The following is a 23,817-nucleotide window of genomic DNA, read 5'->3' as shown; positions in this document are numbered from 1 at the left end:
GCGGTGACACCCGCCGTCGCCCCTGGGTGGACGGAAAGGAGGACACGGTGGTTACCCAGCGGCAACCCTCGGCGTAGGGTTGGGGTACCCGAGCCAAATCACCCCCAAACTCCGCACCCCCACCCACCCTACAGTGCCAAGAACCCCCAGTTGGAGATACCAACCCCCCCCCCCCCAAAATATTTTGGGGGTGTTTAACCTTCAAGGTGGGAGTACCAGCAGTCGCGCCCGCTCTCCCAGCCCCCCCAAGCTGCCGCCCCCCAACTTGGGGGGGGCTCAGATTGTCTCCCCCCGCCCCAATCTCACCTGTACCCTGAGTGTTGCGGCGGCCGGAGCTCACCGCGTACAACCGGTGGTGCCGGGATCGAGGAGGAGGAGGAGGAGGAAGAGAACGGTGCCCTGCCCGCGTGAGCGGAGGTGGGGGGATGGGGGGACTGTCCCGTCACCCCCCGCGTTCGGGGAGCACCCCCAAACCCCACGGCTGGCCTTGGCGGGGGGGTCTCGGCCCACCACGGAGCTGGTTTCCAGGGCAGATCCCGCGACCCCCCGCGCCGTGGGGAGGTGCTGGATCCGTCCCGGCTCTATTTATCCTGATCTTTTCTTCCGCCTTCTGCCCCTCCCCCGGTACCGGGCACCGCTTCCCCCCGCCCCGAGAGGGAAAACAGGGTGCCAAAACAAAAAGGGGGGGGGCCACGGGAGCAGGGGAGCACCCCGGTCTTGCCCAGGGGGAAGGAATGAGGCAGGTCAGGCCTGGGGATGTGGCTGGGGGGGGCACAAAGAGGACACGGAGCCGCACCCGGGGCTCCGCTACCCACATTTGGGACCCCCCCCCCCCCCTCAAAAGCATTGAACCCCAACGGTGTGTGTGTCCCCACCCCAGCCCCACAGAACAGGGAGGACCAAGGAGGGGGGGACACGCTGAATAAGTGACTTTTATTTATATGGGGGGGGTGACAACGATGCTTTTTAACGGTTGGATTTGGCCACGCGCTCCAGCTCGTCCTTCTTCTTGATGGCGTAGGAGTTGGAAGAGCCCTGGGTGGGGGGGGGTGAGGGGGGGAAAGATGGGTGTAAGTCAGTTTGGGGGGGTGTGGGGGGGGTTCCATTTCGCCCCCAACTCGTAAAGAGGGGACCGCTTTTGCCCCCTTCCTCACCTTGGCGGCGTTGATGAGCTCGTCGGCCAAGCACTCGGCGATGGTTTTGATGTTACGGAAGGCGGCTTCGCGAGCGCCGGTGCACAGCAGCCAGATGGCCTAGAGGGAGGGGGGCGGAAAATAGAGCGGGGGGAGGTTTACGCTGGGGGACAGGGTGGGGGTTGGCAGCCCCTCGGGGTTTAGGGGGGAAGAAAGGAGGTACCTGGTTGACGCGGCGCAGGGGGGACACGTCCACGGCCTGTCGACGGACGGTGCCGGCGCGACCGATGCGGGTCGAGTCCTCGCGGGGTCCCGAGTTAATGATGGCGTTAACCAGGACTTGCAGCGGGTTCTGGGGGAGGAAAGGTAGGGAGAGGAAATCAGCACCCCCCACCCAATGCCCAAAAAACACCCCCCAGCACCCAAATAAATAAATCACCAGCATCCAAAACCAACCCCCCAGTGCCAAAAACATCACCCCAGCGCCAAAACACCTCCTCAGCACCTAAAACTAACACCCAGCAGTGCCAAAAACATCACTGGCACCCAAAATAATCCTCCCCAGCACCCAAAACTCATCCCATAGTGCCCCAAAAGACCACCTTGACACCCAAGGCCCCCCACCAGCATGCAACCCCGCCCCCAAGCACCCAAAACAGATCACCAGCACCCAAAACCACCCCCCCGGCACCCAAATCAACCCACCCAGTGCCAAAAACATCACCCTGGCACCCAAAAACGCTCTCCCCAGCACCCAAAACCACCCGCCCAGTGCCAAAACCACCACCCTGGCACTCAAAACAACCCACCCAGTGCTAAAACCACCACCCTGGCACCCAACCCCCCCCCCGCAGCACCTACAAACACCACCTTGACCCCCAAAACCCCCCTCCCCACCACCCAAAACCACCCCCCCAGTGCCAAAACAAGAACCCTGGCACCCAAAACCCCCCTCCCCAGCACCCAAAACCACCCGCCCAGTGCCAAAAACATCACCCTGGCACCCAAAAACGCTCTCCCCAGCACCCAAAACTATCGCCCCAGTGGCAAAACAACAACCCTGGCACCCAAATCCACCCCCCCAGTGGCAAAACCACCACCCTGGCACCCAACCCCCCCCCGCAGCACCTACAAACACCACCTTGACACCCAAAACCCCCCTCCCCAGCCCCCAACACCACCCACCCAGTGCCATAAACATCACCCTGGCACCCAAAAATGCCCTCCCCAGCACCCAAAACCACCCGCCCAGTGCCAAAACCACCACATTGGCACTCAAACCCACCATGCAGCACCTGCAAACACCACCTTGACACCCAAAACCCCCCTCCCCAGCACCCAAAACCACCCCCCCAGTGCCAAAACCACCCCCCTGGCACCCAAAACCCCCCCCGCAGCACCTACAAACACCACCGTGACCCCCAAAACCCCCCTCCCCAGCCCCCAAATCCACCCACCCAGTGCCAAAACCACCACCCTGGCACCCAAAACCACCCACCCAGTGCCAAAACCACCACCCTGGCACCCAAATCCACCACCCTGGCACCCAACCCCCCCCCCGCAGCACCTACAAACACCACCGTGACCCCCAAAACCCCCCTCCCCAGCCCCCAAAACCACCCACCCAGTGCCAAACCCACCCCCCTGGCGCCCAAAACCCCCCCCGCAGCACCTGCAAACACCACCGTGACCCCCAAAACCCCCCTCCCCAGCCCCCAAACCACCCCCCCGCCCCCCAAGCCCCGCGCAGCCCTCCCCGCCTCCCCTGCCCCTCCGAGCAGCCTTTAGGACCCCCAGACCCCCCGCCCCGGCTCCTCACCTCCCCGGTGAGCAGGTGGATGATCTCAAACGCGTGCTTGACGATGCGCACGGTCATTAATTTCTTGCCGTTGTTGCGGCCGTGCATCATCATGGAGTTGGTGAGGCGCTCCACGATGGGGCACTGGGCTTTCCGAAAGCGCTTGGCCGCGTAACGCCCGGCGCTGTGCGGCAGGTACTTGGCGTATTTTTCCTTCACGGCGATGTAATCCTGGCGGGGCGTGACGTCAGACCCCCTCCGCCGTGACGTCACGCCCCTCCCGTCCAGGGAAGCGATGAGGAAACGCCCTCCACCATTACACCCCCCACCCACCCCCCTACCTGGAGGGAGATGTCGTTGATCTGCACGTCGTCGGTGCTCCATTTCCCGAAGAGTTTGATGTCGGGGGTCTCGGTGACGGCGGGGGCCGTCTCCCAGTCGGTCATGCTGCGGGGAAAAATGGGGCGGGGGGGGGGGTCAGCGGAGAGGCGTGTGGTCCCCCCTTCACCCCCCCACCCTTCACCCCGGGAAACGCCCCCAAAACTGCAAAATTAGGAGCTCGGGATCAAGGGTCTTTAATTAAAAGGAAAAAGGAAGCGCTTACAGGCCCCCAGCGAGCTCAAATGCCATTCCCAGTATAAACTGGGAGGGCTCTAGGAGCACCTTGCAGGCAGGGGGGGCTCCCAGTATAAACTGGGAGGGCTCCGGGAGCACCTCACGGGCGGGGGGGGGCTCCCAGTATAAACTGGGAGGGCTCTAGGAGCACTTTGCAGGCGGGGGGGGGCTCCCAGTATAAACTGGGAGGGCTCCGGGAGAACCTCGCGGGCAGAGGGGGGCTCCCAGTATAAATTGGGAGAGCTCCAGGAGCACCTTGCGGCCGGGGGGGGGCTCTCAGTATAAACCGGGAGGGCTCTGGGAGCACCTTGCGGGCGGGGGGGGGCTCCAAGTATAAACCAGGAGGGCTCCGGGAGCACCTCGCATGAGGTGGGGGCTCCCAGTATAAACTGGGAGGGCTCTGGGAGCACCTCGCATGAGGTGGGGGCTCCCAGTATAAACCGGGAGGGCTCTGGGAGCACCTCGCGGGCGGGGGAGGGCTCCCAGTATAAACCGGGAGGGCTCTGGGAGCACCTCACGGGCGGGTGGGGGGCTCCCAGTATAAATTGGGAGGGCTCTAGGAGCACCTTGCAGGCCGGGGGGGACTCCCAGTATAAACCAGGAGGGCTCCGGGAGCACCTCGCGGGCAGGTGGGGGGCTCCCAGTATAAACCAGGAGGGCTCCGGAAGCACCTCGCATGAGGTGGGGGCTCCCAGTATAAACTGGGAGGGCTCTAGGAGCACCTTGCAGGCAGGGGAGGGCTCCCAGTATAAACCGGGAGGGCTGTGGGAGCACCTCACGGGCGGGTGGGGGGCTCCCAGTATAAATTGGGAGGGCTCTAGGAGCACCTTGCAGGCCGGGGGGGACTCCCAGTATAAACCGGGAGGGCTCCGGGAGCACCTCGCGGGCAGGTGGGGGGCTCCCAGTATAAACCAGGAGGGCTCCGGAAGCACCTCGCATGAGGTGGGGGCTCCCAGTATAAACTGGGAGGGCTCTAGGAGCACCTTGCAGGCAGGGGAGGGCTCCCAGTATAAACCGGGAGGGCTCTGGGAGCACCTCACGGGCGGGTGGGGGGCTCCCAGTATAAATTGGGAGGGCTCTAGGAGCACCTTGCAGGCAGGGGGGGACTCCCAGTATAAACCGGGAGGGCTCTGGGAGCACCTCGCGGGCAGGTGGGGGGCTCCCAGTATAAACCGGGAGGGCTCCGGGAGCACCTCGCGGGTGGGGGAGGCTCCGAGTATAAACTGGGAAGGCTCTGGGAGCACCTTGCGGGCGGGGGGGGGCTCCCAGTATAAATTGGGAGGGCTCCGGGAGCACCTCGCGGGCGGGGGGGGGGCCCCCAGGTCTTTTCGCAGGGCACCGGGTACCACCAACGCACACCAACACCCTACGTGGGGTGTCGAGCACCCCCGGGCAGGCTGTCTCCACGGAAAGCGGGGGGTCCTTCAGCCTCCCGGAGGTGACAACGCGGGCCGGGGGATGTCCCCAACCCCTGGACGGGACACGGGGTTGTTGTGTGGTTGTGACTCCCCCGGTCGGGACGGCGTGTGTCGGGGTGTAACAGACAACCCCGGGGTGTCACGGGGTTGTGCGATGCACGCAGAGGGGTGTCCCTGTCAGCGCGGGACCCCCACCCCCCCCAGCTTCACGTTTGTGGGTGTTACGGTGTACGCGAGGAACAACCGCGTGGGCCCAGTGTTACTGGTGAGCACAAACGCAGGGGGAAACCCTGACCCACCCCAGGCACCCCCAAAAACAGCCCCCCCATCCCAGGAAACCTCAGTGCCCCTTTAGAACACCCCCCCCCCCCCCCAGCTCGCCCCTATGGCAGGAGCCCCCCCAAAGAAGGCAGAGCCATCTCCCATGGCCTCGAGAGCTCCCCACTCCTAGCTCAGGGCCCCCCCACCCCAAAAGACTGAGCCCCCCAATTCCTGTATCAGAGTCCCCCCCACCCCAAAAACCTGAGGCTCCCAACCCCTACCTCAGGCCCCCCCAACCCCAAAAGCCTGAGCCCCCCAACCCCTACCTCAGGGTCCCCCCACCCCAAAACCTGAGCCCCCAAAACTCCTTATTCACGGTCCCCCCAACCCAAAAACCTAAACCACCCAACTCCTACCTCAGTGACCCCCCTCACCCCACAGACCTGAGGCCCCCCCACCCCAAAAGCCTGAGCCCCCCAGCCCCTACCTCAGGGTCCCCCCACCCCAAAAGCCTGAGCCCCCCAACCCCTACCTCAGGGTCCCCCCACCCCAAAACCTGAGCCCCCAAAACTCCTACCTCAGGCTCCCCCCACCCCAAAAGCCTGAGCCCCCCAACCCCTACCTCAGGGTCCCCCCACCCCAAAAGCCTGAGGCCCCCCAACCCCTACCTCAGGGTCCCCCCACCCCAAAAGCCTGAGGCCCCCCAACCCCTACCTCAGGGTCCCCCCACCCCAAAAGCCTGAGGCCCCCCAACCCCTACCTCAGGGTCCCCCCACCCTAAAAGCCTGAATCACCCAACTCCTACCTCAGTGACCCCCCTCACCCCACAGACCTGAGGCCCCCCCCAACTCCTACCTCAGGGTCCCCCCACCTCAAAAGACTGAGCCCCCCCAACTCCTACCTCAGGGTCCCCCCACCCCAAAAGCCTGAGCACCCCCAACTCCTACCTCAGGGTCCCCCCACCCTAAAAGCCTGAGCCCCCCCAACTCCTACCTCAGGGTCCCCCCACCCCAAAAGCCTGAGCACCCCCAACTCCTACCTCAGGGTCCCCCCACCCTAAAAGCCTGAGCCCCCCCAACTCCTACCTCAGGGTCCCCCCACCCTAAAAGCCTGAGCCCCCCCAACTCCTACCTCAGGGTCCCCCCACCCCATAAGCCTGAGCACCCCCAACTCCTACCTCAGGCTCCCCCCACCCCAAAAGCCTGAGCCCCCCAACTCCTACCTCAGGCTCCCCCCACCCCAAAAGCCTGAGCCCCCCCAACTCCTACCTCAGGGTCCCCCCACCCCAAAAGCCTGAGCCCCCCAACTCCTACCTCAGGCTCCCCCCACCCCAAAACCTGAGGCCCCCAACTCCTACCTCAGGCTCCCCCCACCCCAAAAGCCTGAACCCCCCCAACTCCTACCTCAGGCTCCCCCCACCCCAAAACCTGAGGCCCCCAACTCCTACCTCAAGCTCCCCCCGCACCCCAGGCCTGACCCCCCCCAACTCCTACCTCAGGCTCCCCCCACCCCAAAACCTGAGGCCCCCAACTCCTACCTCAGGCTCCCCCCACCCCAAAAGCCTGAACCCCCCCAACTCCTACCTCAGGGTCCCCCCACCCCAAAACCTGAGGCCCCCAACTCCTACCTCAAGCTCCCCCCGCACCCCAGGCCTGACCCCCCCCAACTCCTACCTCAGGACCCCCCCAGCCCCCGGCCTAAGCCCCCCCAACTCCCCACCCGCAGGCCCCGGCCCCAAGAGACCTCCCGGCCCCCACACACACCCCCACGGCCCCCCCGGACCCCGGCCGCCCCCCCAGGCCCGCGGCAGCCCCGGACACGCCGCACTCACATGGCGGCGGCGGCGGCTCCGGCGAAGAAAAAGGCCTCACACGGGGCCTCCCGGCCTCTTATCCAGGGGCGGCAAAGTACATCCGCCCGCGCATGCGCAAAACCCCAGCGCGACCCCACGCTTCCGCCCTCACTTCAACGGGGATGCGTTTTCCGCATGTGTAATGGCGGTGGGTTCGCGCCCACCTACGACGCAAGCGCAGAGCGTGGTGGCGAAGCCACAGCGGCCATGTTTGTTGGGGGCGCCTGCCCAAACCGCCGCCGCGGGGGCTGCCGGGATCGTGGCGGCTCCGGGAAGGGTGGGGCCGCACCGCAGCGGGAGGAAGCGAGCGGCCGCCGGCGGGAGGGGGGGGTCCGGGGTTGGGGGGGGGCTGTCGGGTGTTTGGGTCCCACCTCGGGTCTCTCCGCAGGTCCCCGCCGACATGTTCTTCACGTGTGGCCCCAATGAGGCCATGGTGGTGTCAGGTGAGTCGGGACCCCCTTACAGGTGCCTGGGTGACACCCCCCCCCCCCACGATTTCTGGGACCCCCCCTCAGACTCCAGGGACACCTCCCCCCCCCGGGTCGTCCCCCCACAGACTCCAGGGACCACCCCCCGGACTCCTGGGTCCCCCTCCCGAACTCCTAGGACCTCCCCCACACCCCCCCCCGAACAACTGGGTGTCCCCCACCCAGACTCCTGGGAACCCCCCCCCCCACTCCTGGGTTGCCCCCGGACTCCTGGGTGTCCATCCCCCCTCAAACTCTAGGGACCCCCCCGAACTCCAGGGACCCCTCCCCCACTCCTGGGTAGCCCCCCGGACTCCTGGGTGCCCCCCCCCCCGAATTCCAGGGACCCCCCGGACGCCTGGGTCCCCCTCCCAAACTCCTGGGACACCCCCCCCTCCCCGGACTCCAGGGTCCCCCCACTCATTTCTGTGTGTCCCCCCCCCCAGGTTTCTGTCGCAGCCCCCCCGTGATGGTGGCCGGGGGACGGGTGCTGGTGGTCCCGTGTCTGCAGCAGATCCAGCGGTGAGGGGACATGGCGGCGTTGGGGGAGGGGGCACAGGGACACGAGGGGGTGCGGGGGGGGGGTGTGTGTGTGACACTGGGGTGACCTGTTGTGTGTCCCCCCCACCCCGACCCCCAGGATCTCCCTCAACACCCTGACCCTCAACGTCCGCAGTGAGAAGGTGTACACCCGGCACGGCGTCCCCATCTCCGTCACCGGTATCGCCCAGGTAACCCTCCCCCCGTGTCACCCCCCCCCCGCCCGTGTCACCCCCCCACTGTCCCTACAGCTGCCACCACCCCTCCCTAGCAGGGACCGGTGCGGCCCCTTTTAAGAGGGGAAGCGGTGGGCCCCACACGGTGTTTAGGGCGGGGCCCTCTTAAAACGGGCTTGTCACGCTCCAGTATGTGTATGGGGGACCCTTAAAAGGGCTCTTCCGAGTGAGCCCCACCAACCCCCTTAAAAGGGGCTTGTTACAGGGGGAGTCCCCTAGTGCTATTGGGGGGGGGGGAAGGAAGGGGGGGGTGTGTGTGCGTGCGTGTGTGTCTGGTTAAAAGGGACTCGTTATGGTGGGGCCCACCACGGCTTCAGAGGGGTGGTTTCGCATTAAAATACCACCACATCCCACCCTAAAGGCTGATATCTTCTTAAAGAGACAGTACTGGGGCAGTGCACTCTCTGGGAGAAGCAATATTGTCTTAAAAGGGGTCTATCATGGCGGACCCCGCCCAACTTAGACCCCTCTGGAAGGGAGAAGACAGTGTTCTCTTAAAAAGGCGTTGTCACGGCCCCCCCCGAACCTTCTGTGGGGGGTAGTAGCCTCTTAAAGGGCTCTTGTCCCCCCCCTCAATACCTGGATAGCATGTGGTATCTCTTTAAAAGGGCTCTCTTACAGGGGATTCCCACTCTCCTTCCTCTTAAAGGGGCCGTGCTGCAGCGGTGGGCCCCCAGGGGGTCGCGCGCGAGGGGCCTGTGTGTAAGGCCGGGTGTTCCCTTTCTGGGGGGTGGGGGAGCAGGTGAAGATCCAGGGGCAGAACAAGGAGATGCTGACGGCCGCCTGCCAGATGTTCCTGGGCAAGTCGGAGAGCGAGATCGCCCAGATCGCCCTCGAGACCCTCGAGGGCCACCAGCGCGCCATCATGGCCCACATGACCGTGGAGGTGAGGGGTGGGTGGGGCCAGCCACGCCCCTTGGGGCCAGCCACACCCTTTTTACAGAGGCCCGCGTCCTCTTGGAAGCTCTGCTTCCCCATAAGCCCCGCCCACTGTTCCCAGCCCCACCCCAGTGGAAGCACCGCCCACTGAGCCCCACCCCATCCTAAAGCCCTACCCCAGATGGAAGCCCCACCCCTTGGCCACACCCCCTTCTAGAGGCCACACCCACCCAGCTGAGGCCACACCCCTACCAACACCCCTGGTGGGAGCTCCACCCCTTGGACCAAGCTCTACCCTGCCAGCCCCACCTACTTTAAGAGGCCACACCCCCCGTGGCCCCGCCCATTCAAGCCCCGCCCCTAATGCCACGCCCCCCCAGGAGATCTACAAGGACCGGCAGAAGTTCTCGGAGCAGGTTTTCAACGTGGCCTCGTCCGACCTCGTCAACATGGGGATCAGCGTGGTCAGCTACACCCTGAAGGACATCCACGATGACCAGGTGACACCGGGGGGGTGACACGGGGGGGCACAGAGGGGTGACACGGTGGGGACAAGGGTGTCAGCGTGGTCAGCTACACCCTGAAGGACATCCACGATGACCAGGTGACACCGGGGGGGTGACACGGGGGGGCACAGAGGGGTGACACGGTGGGGACAAGGGTGTCAGCGTGGTCAGCTACACCCTGAAGGACATCCACGATGACCAGGTGACACCGGGAGGGTGACACGGGGGGGGCACAGAGGGGTGACACGGTGGGGACAAGGGTGTCAGCGTGGTCAGCTACACCCTGAAGGACATCCACGATGACCAGGTGACACCGGGGGGGTGACACGGGGGGGGCACAGAGGGGTGACACGGTGGGGACAAGGGTGTCAGTGTGGGAGCTACACCCTGAAGGACATCCACGATGACCAGGTGACACCGGGAGGGTGACAAGGGGGGGGGCACAGAGGGGTGACACGGTGGGGACAAGGGTGTCAGCGTGGTCAGCTACACCCTGAAGGACATCCACGATGACCAGGTGACACCGGGGGGGTGACACGGGGGGCACAGAGGGGTGACACGGTGGGGACAAGGGTGTCAGCGTGGTCAGCTACACCCTGAAGGACATCCACGATGACCAGGTGACACTGGGAGGGTGACACGGGGGGGGCACAGAGGGGTGACACGGTGGGGACAAGGGTGTCAGCGTGGTCAGCTACACCCTGAAGGACATCCACGATGACCAGGTGACACCGGGGGGGTGACACGGGGGGGCACAGAGGGGTGACACGGTGGGGACAAGGGTGTCAGCGTGGTCAGCTACACCCTGAAGGACATCCACGATGACCAGGTGACACCGGGGGGGTGACACGGGGGGGCACAGAGGGGTGACACGGTGGGGACAAGGGTGTCAGCGTGGTCAGCTACACCCTGAAGGACATCCACGATGACCAGGTGACACCGGGGGGGTGACACGGGGGGGCACAGAGGGGTGACATGGTGGGGACAAGGGTGTCAGTGTGGGAGCTACACCCTGAAGGACATCCACGATGACCAGGTGACACCAGGGGGGTGACACGGGGGGGGCACAGAGGGGTGACATGGTGGGGACAAGGGTGTCAGCGTGGTCAGCTACACCCTGAAGGACATCCACGATGACCAGGTGACACCGGGGGGGTGACACGGGGGGCACAGAGGGGTGACACGGTGGGGACAAGGGTGTCAGTGTGGGAGCTACACCCTGAAGGACATCCACGATGACCAGGTGACACCGGGGGGGTGACACGGGGGGCACAGAGGGGTGACACGGTGGGGACAAGGGTGTCAGTGTGGGAGCTACACCCTGAAGGACATCCACGATGACCAGGTGACACCGGGGGGGTGACACGGGGGGGCACAGAGGGGTGACACGGTGGGGACAAGGGTGTCAGTGTGGGAGCTACACCCTGAAGGACATCCACGATGACCAGGTGACACTGGGGGGGTGACACGGGGGGGGCACAGAGGGGTGACACGGTGGGGACAAGGGTGTCAGCGTGGTCAGCTACACCCTGAAGGACATCCACGATGACCAGGTGACACCGGGGGGGTGACACGGGGGGGCACAGAGGGGTGACATGGTGGGGACAAGGGTGTCAGCGTGGTCAGCTACACCCTGAAGGACATCCACGATGACCAGGTGACACCGGGAGGGTGACACGGGGGGGCACAGAGGGGTGACACGGTGGGGACAAGGGTGTCAGTGTGGGAGCTACACCCTGAAGGACATCCACGATGACCAGGTGACACCGGGGGGGTGACACGGGGGGGGCACAGAGGGGTGACACGGTGGGGACAAGGGTGTCAGCGTGGTCAGCTACACCCTGAAGGACATCCACGATGACCAGGTGACACCGGGGGGGTGACACGGGGGGGCACAGAGGGGTGACACGGTGGGGACAAGGGTGTCAGCATGGTCAGCTACACCCTGAAGGACATCCACGATGACCAGGTGACACTGGGAGGGTGACACGGGGGGGGCACAGAGGGGTGACATGGTGGGGACAAGGGTGTCAGCGTGGTCAGCTACACCCTGAAGGACATCCACGATGACCAGGTGACACCGGGAGGGTGACACGGGGGGCACAGAGGGGTGACACGGTGGGGACAAGGGTGTCAGTGTGGGAGCTACACCCTGAAGGACATCCACGATGACCAGGTGACACCGGGGGGGTGACACGGGGGGCACAGAGGGGTGACACGGTGGGGACAAGGGTGTCAGTGTGGTCAGCTACACCCTGAAGGACATCCACGATGACCAGGTGACACCGGGGGGGTGACACGGGGGGGCACAGAGGGGTGACATGGTGGGGACAAGGGTGTCAGCGTGGTCAGCTACACCCTGAAGGACATCCACGATGACCAGGTGACACCGGGGGGGTGACACGGGGGGGGCACAGAGGGGTGACACGGTGGGGACAAGGGTGTCAGCGTGGTCAGCTACACCCTGAAGGACATCCACGATGACCAGGTGACACCGGGGGGGTGACACGGGGGGGCACAGAGGGGTGACACGGTGGGGACAAGGGTGTCAGCATGGTCAGCTACACCCTGAAGGACATCCACGATGACCAGGTGACACCGGGGGGGTGACACGGGGGGGCACAGAGGGGTGACACGGTGGGGACAAGGGTGTCAGCGTGGTCAGCTACACCCTGAAGGACATCCACGATGACCAGGTGACACCGGGGGGGTGACACGGGGGGGCACAGAGGGGTGACACGGTGGGGACAAGGGTGTCAGCGTGGTCAGCTACACCCTGAAGGACATCCACGATGACCAGGTGACACCGGGAGGGTGACACGGGGGGGGCACAGAGGGGTGACACGGTGGGGACAAGGGTGTCAGCGTGGTCAGCTACACCCTGAAGGACATCCACGATGACCAGGTGACACCGGGGGGGTGACACGGGGGGGGCACAGAGGGGTGACACGGTGGGGACAAGGGTGTCAGTGTGGGAGCTACACCCTGAAGGACATCCACGATGACCAGGTGACACCGGGAGGGTGACACGGGGGGGGCACAGAGGGGTGACACGGTGGGGACAAGGGTGTCAGCGTGGTCAGCTACACCCTGAAGGACATCCACGATGACCAGGTGACACCGGGGGGGTGACACGGGGGGCACAGAGGGGTGACACGGTGGGGACAAGGGTGTCAGCGTGGTCAGCTACACCCTGAAGGACATCCACGATGACCAGGTGACACTGGGAGGGTGACACGGGGGGGGCACAGAGGGGTGACACGGTGGGGACAAGGGTGTCAGCGTGGTCAGCTACACCCTGAAGGACATCCACGATGACCAGGTGACACCGGGAGGGTGACACGGGGGGGCACAGAGGGGTGACACGGTGGGGACAAGGGTGTCAGCGTGGTCAGCTACACCCTGAAGGACATCCACGATGACCAGGTGACACCGGGGGGGTGACACGGGGGGGCACAGAGGGGTGACACGGTGGGGACAAGGGTGTCAGCGTGGTCAGCTACACCCTGAAGGACATCCACGATGACCAGGTGACACCGGGGGGGTGACATGGGGGGGCACAGAGGGGTGACACGGTGGGGACACTGGCACAGGGACAGTGTCACCAGGGCAGGGACAGAGACTGGGGACATCCAGACGGGGATGGGGACGCTGTACTGGGATGGGGGGTGTCCCCGCGGTGCTGGCTGGGGCAGGGACAGCCGGAGCGGGGGGGTCCCGGCGGGAGGGGTGTGACGGTGTCCCCGACGCCCCCCTGCCCCCAGGACTACCTGCACTCGCTGGGGAAGGGTCGCACGGCGCAGGTGCAGCGCGACGCCCGCATCGGGGAGGCCGAGGCCAAGCGGGACGCCGGCATCCGCGTGAGCCTGTCACCTCTGTCCCCCCCTGGGGTGTCCCCCCCCCGCATCCCACACGTGCCCATGGCCCCCCCGTTTCCTCCCTGGGGGCCTCGGACCCCCCCCAAGTGTGCCGTCATCCCCCTCCCCCAACGTGCCTTCGATGTCACCAGCTTGTCTCCGAGGTCCCCATATGCTTCCGTGCCCCCCTCTGATGTCCCTGGGCCCCCCCCCGTGTCACCCCATGTCACCCCAACCCTCATCGCCCCCCTGTGTCCCCCCATTATCCCCGCGCCCCGCTTTCCTGGTGTCACGTCTGTCCCCCCCGTGTCCCCAGTGTCCCCCCCATCCCGTAGCGTCCCCCCCGTGTCCCCAGTGTCCCCCCCATCCCGTAGCGTCCCCCCGTGTCCCCAGTGTCCCCCCCATCCCGTAGCGTCCCCCCGTGTCCCCAGTGTCCCCCCCATCCCGTAGCGTCCCCCCGTGTCCCCAGTGTCCCCCCCATCCCGTAGCGTCCCCCCGTGTCCCCAGTGTCCCCCCCATGTCCCCAGTGTCCCCCCCATCCCGTAGCGTCCCGCCCAGTGTCCCCCCCAGTGTCCCCCCCATCCCACAGCGTCCCCCCGTGTCCCCAGTGTCCCCCCCATGTCCCCAGTGTCCCCCCCATCCCGTAGTGTCCCCCAGTCCCCCCCAGTGTCCCCCCCATCCCGTAGCGTCCCCCTCAGTGTCCCCCCATCCCACAGCATCCCCCCCGTGTCCCCAGTGTCCCCCCCATCCCGTAGCGTCCCCCCCATCCCCCCCAGTGTCCCCCCCCGTGTCCCCAGTGTCCCCCCATCCCGTAGCGTCCCCCCCATCCCCCCCAGTGTCCCCCCCATCCCGTAGCGTCCCCCCGTGTCCCCAGTGTCCCCCCCATCCCGTAGCGTCCCCCCCATCCCGTAGCGTCCCCCCGTGTCCCCAGTGTCCCCCCCATCCCGTAGCGTCCCCCCGTGTCCCCACGCCTCTCCAGTCCCACAGCATCCCCGTGCCCCCCACCCCAGCCCCCGGTGCCCCCCCAAATCCCACAGCGTCCCCAAACCCCTCCTTGCCCCGCCGCATCCCCCGCGTCCCCCGCTTCCCCCTCGGCCCCCACATCCCCCCGCATGCCCCACATCCCCCCGCGTCCCCCCACGTCCCCCCATGTGCCCTGCGTGCCCCACATGCCCCAAGTGCCCCGCATGCCCCACTTCCCCCACGTCCCCCGCATCCCCCGCATCCCCCCATGTGCCCCACGTCCCCCAGGTGCCCCGCATCCCCCACGTCCCCCATGTCCCCCGCGTCCCCCGCGTGCCCCACGTCCCCCACATCCCCCCGCGTCCCCCCACGTCCCCCCATGTGCCCTGCGTGCCCCACATGCCCCAAGTGCCCCGCATGCCCCACTTCCCCCACGTCCCCCGCATCCCCCCATGTGCCCCACGTCCCCCAGGTGCCCCGCATCCCCCACGTCCCCCGCGTCCCCCACGTGCCCCGCATCCCCCGTGTCCCCCACGTGCCCCACATCCCCCACGTGCCCCACATCCCCCATGTGCCCCACGTGCCCCACATCCCCCGCGTCCCCCTGCGTCCCCCACGTGCCCTGCATCCCCCACGTGCCCCGCATCCCCCACATCCCCCATGTGCCCCCACGTGCCCCACATCCCCCATGTGCCCCATGTGCCCCGCATCCCCCACGTGCCCCGTGTCCCGCCGCGTGCCCCACGTGCCCCGCGTGCCCCACGTGCCCCACATCCCCCACGTGCCTCACGTGCCCCACGTGCCCCGCATCCCCCACGTGCCCCACGTGCCCCATGTCCCCCACGTGCCCCGCGTGCCCCATGTCCCCCACGTGCCCCGCATCCCCCGCGTGCCCCACGTGCCCCACGTGCCCCATGTCCCCCGCGTGCCCCACGTGCCCCGCATCCCCCGCGTGCCCCACGTGCCCCACGTGCCCCACGTGCCCCACGTCCCCGCAGGAGGCGCGGGCGCGCCAGGAGCAGGTTTCGGCGCAGCTGCTGAGCGAGACGGCGATGGCGCAGGCGCAGCGCGACTTCCAGGTGCAGCAGGCGCTGTGCGACGCCGCCGTCAACGCTCGCAAGGCCCAGGCTGACCTGGCCTACCAGCTGCAGGTACGCCGGGTGCCGGGGTCCCCCCTCCGGGGTGCCGGGGCCTCCCCCCAGGACACCTGGGTCCCCTCTGCCCATCCCAGGACACAGAGACCCCTCCCCAGGACACCTGGGTCCCCCCCATGATGCTTGGGACCCCTCCCCAGGGCACCTAGGTCCCTCTTCAGGACACCTGGGTCCCCTCTGCAAACCCTAGAACACCTGGGTCCCCTCCCCAGGACACCCCAGGACACCTGGGTCCCCTCCCCAGGACACCCCAGGGCACCTGGGTCCCCTCCCCAGGACACCCCCAGGACACCTGGGTCCCCTTTGCCCACCCCAGGACACAGGCTCCCCTGTCTAGGACACAGGGTCCCCTGTCCAGGACACCTGGGTCCCCCCCTGGATGCCTGGGACCCCTCCCCAGGACACCCCCAGGACACCCGGGTCCCCTCTGCCCATCCCAGGACACAGGATCCCCTGTCCAGGACACCTGGGTCCCCTCCCCGGATGCTTGGGACCCCTCCCCAGGACACCTGGGTCCCCTCTGCAAACCCCAGAACACCTGGGTCCCCTCCCCAGGACACCCCCAGGACACCTGGGTCCCCTCTGCCCACCCCAGGACACAGGGTCCCCTCTCCAGGACACCTGGCTCCACTCCCAGATGCCTGGGTCCCCCCCTGGATGCCTGGAGCCCCTCCCCAGGACACCCCCAGGACACCTGGGTCCCCTCTGCCCATCCCAGGACATAGGGTCCCCTGTCCAGGACACCTGGGTCCCCCCCCGGCTACTTGGGACCCTTCCCCAGGACACCCCCCGGATGCCTGGGTCCCCCCCCAGATGCCTGGGACCCCTCCCCAGGACACCTGTGTACCCTCTGCAAACCCCAGGGCACCTGGGTCCCCTCCCCAGGACACCCCAGGGCACCTGGGTCCCCTTTGCCCACCCCAGGACACAGGCTCCCCTGTCTAGGACACAGGGTCCCCTGTCCAGGACACCTGGGTCCCCCCCTGGATGCCTGGGACCCCTCCCCAGGACACCTGGGTCCCTCTTCAGGACACCTGGGTCCCTTCTCGAGGACACCCCCAGGATGCCTGGGTCCCCCCCTGGATGCCTGGGACCCCTCCCCAGGACACCTGGGTCCCCCCTGGATGCCTGGGACCCCTCCCCAGGACACCTGGGTCCCCTCTGCAAACCCCCAGGACACGTGGGTCTCTTCTCCAGGACACCCCCAGGGTGCCTGGTTCCCCCCAGATGCCTAGGTGTCCCCTCCGGATGCCTGGGACCCCTCCCCAGGACACCTGGGTCCCCTCTGCACACCCCTAGGGTGCCTAGGTACCCCCCCAGATGCCTGGGTCCCCCCCAGGGCGCCTGGATCCCCTCCCATGGACACCTGCGTCCCCTCTGTACACCCCCAGGATGCCTGGGTCCCCCTAGGATACTTGAATCCCCCAAATTCTGGGGGTCCCCCCCTAACACTTGGGTCAGCTGGGATGCTTATGTGCTCTCTGGACACCCAGGACCCCTCCAGATGCCTGGGTCCCCCCCAGAAGCTGGGTCCCCGCCCCCCGAAACTGGGGTACCTGGATGCTTGGGTCTCCCCAGAACCTTGGCACCCCCAAAACACCGGGGTCCCCCCTAACACCTAGGTCCCCTGGGGTGCCTGGGCTCCCCTATGCATCTGGGTGTCGTGTGTTTGTCCCCCCACCCCGGATGCCGGGGTCCCCCCCCCCACCCCCGCAGCCGTGTGGGTGCCGGCGGGGGGCTGAGAGGTGCCGCGGGCGCAGGTGGCGAGGACGAAGCAGCAGATCGAGGAGCAGCGGGCGCAGGTGCTGGTGGTGGAGCGGGCGCAGCAGGCGCAGCTGCAGGAGCACGAGATCGGCCGCCGCGAGCGCGAGCTGGAGGCCACCGTCCGCAAACCCGCCGAGGCCGAGCGCTACCGCCTCGAGCGCCTGGCTGAAGCCGAGCGGTAAGCCCCGCCCCTTCCCCAGCAAGCCCCGCCCCCCAGCTGGTGGGCCCCACTACCTTGGGTGAAGCCACGCCCCTTTAAATGGGGACCCCTGCCCCAGTCCACCAAGCCACGCCCCTATGTGGTGGGCCCCACTACCTTGGGTGAAGCCATGCCCCTTTAAATGGGGAGCCCCACCCCCATCTAGCAAGCCACACCCCCAGCTGGTGGGCCCCACTATGTGGGTGGAAGTCACGCCCCTGTAAGGAAAGCCACGCCCCTTTAAAGGGGAGGTTTGGCCCCATCCAGTGGGCCTCCCTGCACTGAAGGGGGGCCCCTTTAAGGGATGTGTTGCCCTTTTAAAGGGGAGCCCTGCCCCTTCCATCAAGCCACACCCCCCAGCTGGTGGGCCCCACCTCCTGGGGTGAAGCTGGGCCCCCTTTAAGGGAAGCTTAAAGGGGAGAGCCGCTCCCTCGTAGGCCACGCCCCCATGGAACAGCCTCCTGCTGTGGCCACGCCCCTTTTGGTGGAAGCCAGGGCGCTTTGAGAGGCCACGCCCCATTCCATCAGACCACACCCACCCTCCATCAGACCACGCCCCCACAGCAAACCCCTAACTTTCACTTGGCCGCACCCTCACTGGGAAGCCCCGCCCTTCCAAGCCCCGCCCCCGTTGTAAGCCCTGCCCCTTTGGAGGCCCCACCCTTCCAAGCCCCGCCCCTCCGGAGGCTCCACCCCCTCCCAGCCCCACCCCTCCGCAGGTTGAAGATGATGATGCAGGCGGAGGCTGAGGCCGAGGCCATGAGGGTGAGTTCGGGGGGACCCCGGGGGTGGGGGGTGATGGGGGACCCCAGGGTCTGGGGTGGGGGGTGACGGGGGACCCCAGGGTCCAGGGGACCCCACTGTCCGGGTGAGGGGGGTGATGGGGACCCTGGGGTCTGGGGTGGGGGGTGACAGGGGGCCCAAGGGTCCAGGGGACCCCACTGTCCGGGTGGGGGGTGACAGGGGACCCCAGGGTCTGGGGTGGGGGGTGACGGGACCCCAGGCTCCGGGTGAGGGGGGTGATGGGGACCCTGGGGTCTGGGGTGGGGGGTGACAGGGGGCCCAAGGGTCCAGGGGACCCCACTGTCCGGGTGGGGGGTGACAGGGGACCCCAGGGTCTGGGGTGGGGGGTGACGGGACCCCAGGCTCCGGGTGAGGGGGGTGATGGGGACCCCAGGGTCTGGGGTGGGGGGTGACAGGGGACCCCAGGCTCTGGGTGAGGGGGGGGTGACAGGGGACCCCAGGGTCTGGGGTGGGGGGTGACAGGGGACCCCAGGCTCTGGGTGAGGGGGGGGTGACAGGGGACCCCAGGGTCCAGGGGACCCCACTGTCCGGGTGGGGGGTGACAGGGGACCCCAGGCTCTGGGTGAGCGGGGGGTGACAGGGGACCCCAGGGTCCAGGGGACCCCAATGTCTGGGTGAGGGGGGTGATGGGGACCCCAGGGTCTGGGGTGGGGGTGACAGGGGACCCCAGGCTCCGGGCGACCCCCGTATTTGGGGGGTACCGACGCACCCCGTGAAGAAGCACGAAGCCATTCAGTGGTTCCTACATTTGGGGGGTGGGGGGTGGGGGGCGTGTGTGGAGCCCCAGGGCGGGGGTCCCCGCGCGTTCGGGGGTGGGGGGGACCCAGGCGGTGCCGCGCAGGTGACGGGGGCGGCGCGGGCGGCGGCGGTGGCCGCCCGGGCGCGGGCGGAGGCGGCGCAGACGGCGGCGAAGGCCGAGGCTTTCGGGCAGTACCAGGAGGCCGCCGTCGTCGACATGGTGCTGCAGCGGCTCCCCCAGGTATTTTGGGGGTTCCCCCCACACCCCCCCATTGCTTTAGGGTCCCCCCTATGGCGTGGGGACAGTTTTAAGGGGTTCTAAGTGGGTTGTGGGGGTCCCTTGGGTGGGAATTGGGGTCCCTATGGAGTCTCTGGGGGGTCTTAATACGGTATTTTAGGGTCACAAGAAATATTTTGGGGTTTTCTTTATAGTTTTGGGGTCCCCCCTATGGGGTGGGAGTAGTTGGGGGGCTCCCAAGGAGGACTCAGAGAGTCCAGGGGGGATTTTGGGGTCCCTCCTATGGGGTGGGAGTGGTTTGGGGGGGCTCCCAAGGGGGATTCAGAGAGTCCAGGGGGGATTTTGGGGTCCCCCCTATGGGGTGGGAGTGGTTGGGGGGGCTCCCAAGGGGGATTTTGGGGTCTCTCCTATGGGGTGGGAGTGGTTTGGGGGGGCTCCCAAGGGGGATTCAGAGAGTCCAGGGGGGATTTTGGGGTCCCTCCTATGGGGTGGGAGTGGTTTGGGGGGCTCCCAAGGGGGATTCAGGGAGTCCAGGGGGGATTTTGGGGTCCCTCCTATGGGGTGGGAGTGGTTGGGGGGGCTCCCAAGGGGGATTTTGGGGTCCCTCCTATGGGGTGGGAGTGGTTGGGGGGCTCCCAAGGGGGATTCAGAGAGTCCAGGGGGGATTTTGGGGTCCCTCCTATGGGGTGGGAGTGGTTTGGGGGGGCTCCCAAGGGGGATTTTGGGGTCCCTCCTATGGGGTGGGAGTGGTTTGGGGGGGCTCCCAAGGGGGATTCAGAGAGTCCAGGGGGGATTTTGGGGTCCCTCCTATGGGGTGGGAGTGGTTTGGGGGGCTCCCAAGGGGGATTCAGAGAGTCCAGGGGGGATTTTGGGGTCCCTCCTATGGGGTGGGAGTGGTTTGGGGGGCTCCCAAGGGGGATTCAGGGAGTCCAGGGGGGATTTTGGGGTCCCTCCTATGGGGTGGGAGTGGTTGGGGGGGCTCCCAAGGGGGATTTTGGGGTCCCTCCTATGGGGTGGGAGTGGTTGGGGGGGCTCCCAAGGGGGATTTTGGGGTCCCCCCTATGGGGTGGGAGTGGTTTGGGGGGGCTCCCAAGGGGGATTTTGGGGTCCCCCCTATGGGGTGGGGTTTTTTTCGAAGCCGGGGGGGGGAGGGGGGGGATTTGGGGGTACCACGGGAGCATTTTTGGGGTGAAAAGCGCCGCTTTGGGGACAGGTGGCGGAGGCGGTGGCGCGGCCGCTGCTGGAGACGCGGCGAGTGACGTTGGTGGCCGGCGGCGCCGGTGACATCGGGGTGTCGCGGCTCCCCGGGGAGATCCTGGACGTCGTCACCCGCCTGCCCGGGGCCGTCGAGGCCCTCACGGGTGTCAGCGTCACCCAGGTCCGCCCGGGGTCAGGGGTGTCACACGAGGGTCCCCAGGGTGGGGGTGGGGGGGACACCTGGGTCCCCTCGGGGTCAGGGGTGTCACACGAGGGTCCCCAGGGTGGGGGTGGGGGGACACCTGGGTCCCCTCGGGGTCAGGGGTGTCACACGAGGGTCCCCAGGGTGGGGGTGGGGGGACACCTGGGTCCCCTCGGGGTCAGGGGTGTCACACGAGGGTCCCCAGGGTGAGGGTGGGGGGGGACACCTGGGTCCCCTCGGGGTCAGGGGTGTCACACGAGGGTCCCCGGGGTGAGGGTGGGGGGACACCTGGGTCCCCTCGGGGTCAGGGGTGTCACACGGGGGTCCCCACGGTGAGGGTGGGGGGACACCTGGGTCCCCTCGGGGTCAGGGGTGTCACACGAGGGTCCCCGGGGTGAGGGTGGGGGGACACCTGGGTCCCCTCGGGGTCAGGGGTGTCACACGGGGGTCCCCACGGTGAGGGTGGGGGGACACCTGGGTCCCCTCGGGGTCAGGGGTGTCACACGAGGGTCCCCGGGGTGAGGGTGGGGGGACACCTGGGTCCCCTCGGGGTCGGGGGTGTCACACAGGGGTCCCCGGGGTGAGGGTGGGGGGACACCTGGGTCCCCTCGGGGTCAGGGGTGTCACACGAGGGTCCCCAGGGTGGGGGTGGGGGGACACCTGGGTCCCCTCGGGGTCGGGGGTGTCACACAGGGGTCCCCACGGTGAGGGTGGGGGGACACCTGGGTCCCCTCGGGGTCAGGGGTGTCACACGAGGGTCCCCAGGGTGGGGGTGGGGGGACACCTGGGTCCCCTCGGGGTCAGGGGTGTCACACGAGGGTCCCCGGGGTGAGGGTGGGGGGACACCTGGGTCCCCTCGGGGTCAGGGGTGTCACACGGGGGTCCCCACGGTGAGGGTGGGGGGACACCTGGGTCCCCTCGGGGTCAGGGGTGTCACACGAGGGTCCCCGGGGTGAGGGTGGGGGGACACCTGGGTCCCCTCGGGGTCGGGGGTGTCACACGAGGGTCCCCAGGGTGGGGGTGGGGGGACACCTGGGTCCCCTCGGGGTCGGGGGTGTCACACAGGGGTCCCCACGGTGAGGGTGGGGGGACACCTGGGTCCCCTCGGGGTCAGGGGTGTCACACGAGGGTCCCCGGGGTGGGGGTGGGGGGATACCTGGGTCCCCTCGGGGTCAGGAGTGTCACACGAGGGTCCCCGGGGTGAGGGTGGGGGGACACCTGGGTCGCCTCGGGGTCAGGGGTGTCACACGAGGGTCCCCGGGGTGAGGGTGGGGGGACACCTGGGTCCCCTCGGGGTCAGGGGTGTCACACGGGGGTCCCCGGGGTGAGGGTGGGGGGACACCTGGGTCCCCTCGGGGTCAGGGGTGTCACACGGGGGTCCCCAGGGTGAGGGTGGGGGGACACCTGGGTCCCCTCGGGGTCAGGAGTGTCACACGGGGGTCCCCAGGGTGAGGGTGGGGGGACACCTGGGTCCCCTCGGGGTCAGGGGTGTCACACGAGGGTCCCCACGGTGAGGGTGGGGGGACACCTGGGTCCCCTTGGGGTCAGGGGTGTCACACGAGGGTCCCCAGGGTGGGGGTGGGGGGACACCTGGGTCCCCTCGGGGTCAGGGGTGTCACACGAGGGTCCCCGGGGTGAGGGTCGGGGGACACCTGGGTCCCCTCGGGGTCAGGGGTGTCACACGAGGGTCCCCGGGGTGAGGGTGGGGGGACACCTGGGTCCCCTCGGGGTCAGGGGTGTCACACGAGGGTCCCCGGGGTGGGGGTGGGGGGACACCTGGGTCCCCTCGGGGTCAGGGGTGTCACACGGGAGTCCCCAGGGTGGGGGTGGGGGGACACCTGGGTCCCCTCGGGGTCAGGGGTGTCACACGAGGGTCCCCGGGGTGAGGGTGGGGGGACACCTGGGTCCCCTTGGGGTCAGGGGTGTCACACGAGGGTCCCCAGGGTGAGGGTGGGGGGACACCTGGGTCCCCTCGGGGTCAGGGGTGTCACACGAGGGTCCCCAGGGTGGGGGTGGGGGGACACCTGGGTCCCCTCGGGGTCAGGGGTGTCACACGAGGGTCCCCGGGGTGAGGGTCGGGGGACACCTGGGTCCCCTCGGGGTCAGGGGTGTCACACGAGGGTCCCCGGCCTGGGGGGGGGGGTGGGGGGGGTGGGTGTCAGGGGTGTCACACGAGGGTCCCCAGGGTGGGGGTGACACCTGGGTCCCCTCGGGGTCAGGGGTGTCACACGAGGGTCCCCAGGGTGGGGGTGGGGGAACACCTGGGTCCCCTCGGGGTCAGGGGTGTCACACGAGGGCCCCCAGGGTGGGGGTGACACCTGGGTCCCCTCATGTCCCGTTTGCCCCCACAGGCGACCCAGAAGTCCAAATGCAAGGCTTGAGCTGGTGCCACCATGTCCCCAAAGTGCCACCGCGTCCCCAAAGTGCCACCGCGCTCCAGTGCCACCCTGCCTGCGAGGTGCCACCCCCCCACCCCCCCCCCCAAATCCTCCATGTCACCAAAGTGCCACCCACCCTCCCCACGGTGCCACCACGTGCCCCCGCCCGCCGGTGCCACCGCGTCCCCAAAGTGCCACCGTGTCCCCAAAGTGCCACCACACACACTCCGCCCCCCCCCCCCCCCCCCACGGGGCACTGTCACCCCATGGTGCCACCGCGTCCCCAAAGTGCCACCAACTCCGCCCCCCCCCCCCGCCCAGGTGACACCGTCCCCTCCACCCCCCCCCCGGGGCTGGCATGTCCCCAAACGTGTCTTTTTTGTCCCCAAATCATTAAAGCTGCTGCGTCTGCACGGGGCACCCCTGGGTCCCTCATGGGGTGGGTGGGGGGGGGGGTTGGAGGTGTTTTGGGGGTCCCCAGAGGGGACATGGGTGGCCCTAAAAGGGACATTGGGGACCTTGTGGCAGGGGGACAGAGGCCCAAAGAGGGGGGGCCCAGAGGGGACCGGCTGGGGGGGTCCATGTCCACCACCCCCCCCCAAGGACATGGGGACCCTC

General features: G+C 67.8%; 2 protein-coding genes across 4 annotated transcripts; one reads left to right on the top strand and one right to left on the bottom strand.

Annotated features, from left to right (window-relative positions):
* Positions 1 to 907: 907 nt before the first annotated feature.
* Positions 908 to 7,213, bottom strand: RPS5 (ribosomal protein S5). Its single transcript, XM_064474069.1, has 6 exons — positions 7,057 to 7,213; positions 3,273 to 3,378; positions 2,953 to 3,162; positions 1,357 to 1,485; positions 1,155 to 1,253; positions 908 to 1,035 (listed from the first exon to the last, which is right to left on the bottom strand). The coding sequence occupies exons 2-6, from the start codon at positions 3,375 to 3,377 to the stop codon at positions 967 to 969; spliced, it is 612 nt and encodes a 203-aa protein (XP_064330139.1). The 5' UTR covers position 3,378; positions 7,057 to 7,213; the 3' UTR covers positions 908 to 966.
* A 175-nt stretch (positions 7,214 to 7,388) lies between these two features.
* Positions 7,389 to 23,617, top strand: FLOT1 (flotillin 1). 3 transcript variants are annotated; one of them, XR_010376392.1, is made up of 14 exons: positions 7,389 to 7,520; positions 7,991 to 8,066; positions 8,185 to 8,275; positions 9,063 to 9,206; positions 9,580 to 9,699; positions 13,470 to 13,565; positions 15,524 to 15,676; positions 17,440 to 17,621; positions 18,362 to 18,407; positions 19,288 to 19,425; positions 20,636 to 20,800; positions 23,173 to 23,243; positions 23,372 to 23,389; positions 23,469 to 23,617. XR_010376392.1 is itself a non-coding variant. In XM_064474016.1 (13 exons), the coding sequence occupies exons 1-12, from the start codon at positions 7,478 to 7,480 to the stop codon at positions 23,200 to 23,202; spliced, it is 1,284 nt and encodes a 427-aa protein (XP_064330086.1). In that variant the 5' UTR covers positions 7,389 to 7,477; the 3' UTR covers positions 23,203 to 23,243; positions 23,469 to 23,617. The 3 variants fall into 3 exon arrangements, 2 of the variants coding, with proteins under 2 accessions (XP_064330086.1, XP_064330087.1); XM_064474016.1 differs by lacking the exon at positions 23,372 to 23,389; XM_064474017.1 differs by lacking the exon at positions 23,469 to 23,617 and having other exon boundaries at positions 23,173 to 23,204; positions 23,370 to 23,383.
* Positions 23,618 to 23,817: the final 200 nt, after the last annotated feature.

The sequence above is a fragment of the Phalacrocorax carbo genome, chromosome 26 (genome assembly GCF_963921805.1).
Source record: "Phalacrocorax carbo chromosome 26, bPhaCar2.1, whole genome shotgun sequence".
Lineage (NCBI taxonomy): Eukaryota > Metazoa > Chordata > Aves > Suliformes > Phalacrocoracidae > Phalacrocorax > Phalacrocorax carbo.
The sequence above is the reverse complement of the archived record's forward strand: the minus strand, read 5'-3'. Positions and strand labels throughout refer to the sequence as shown.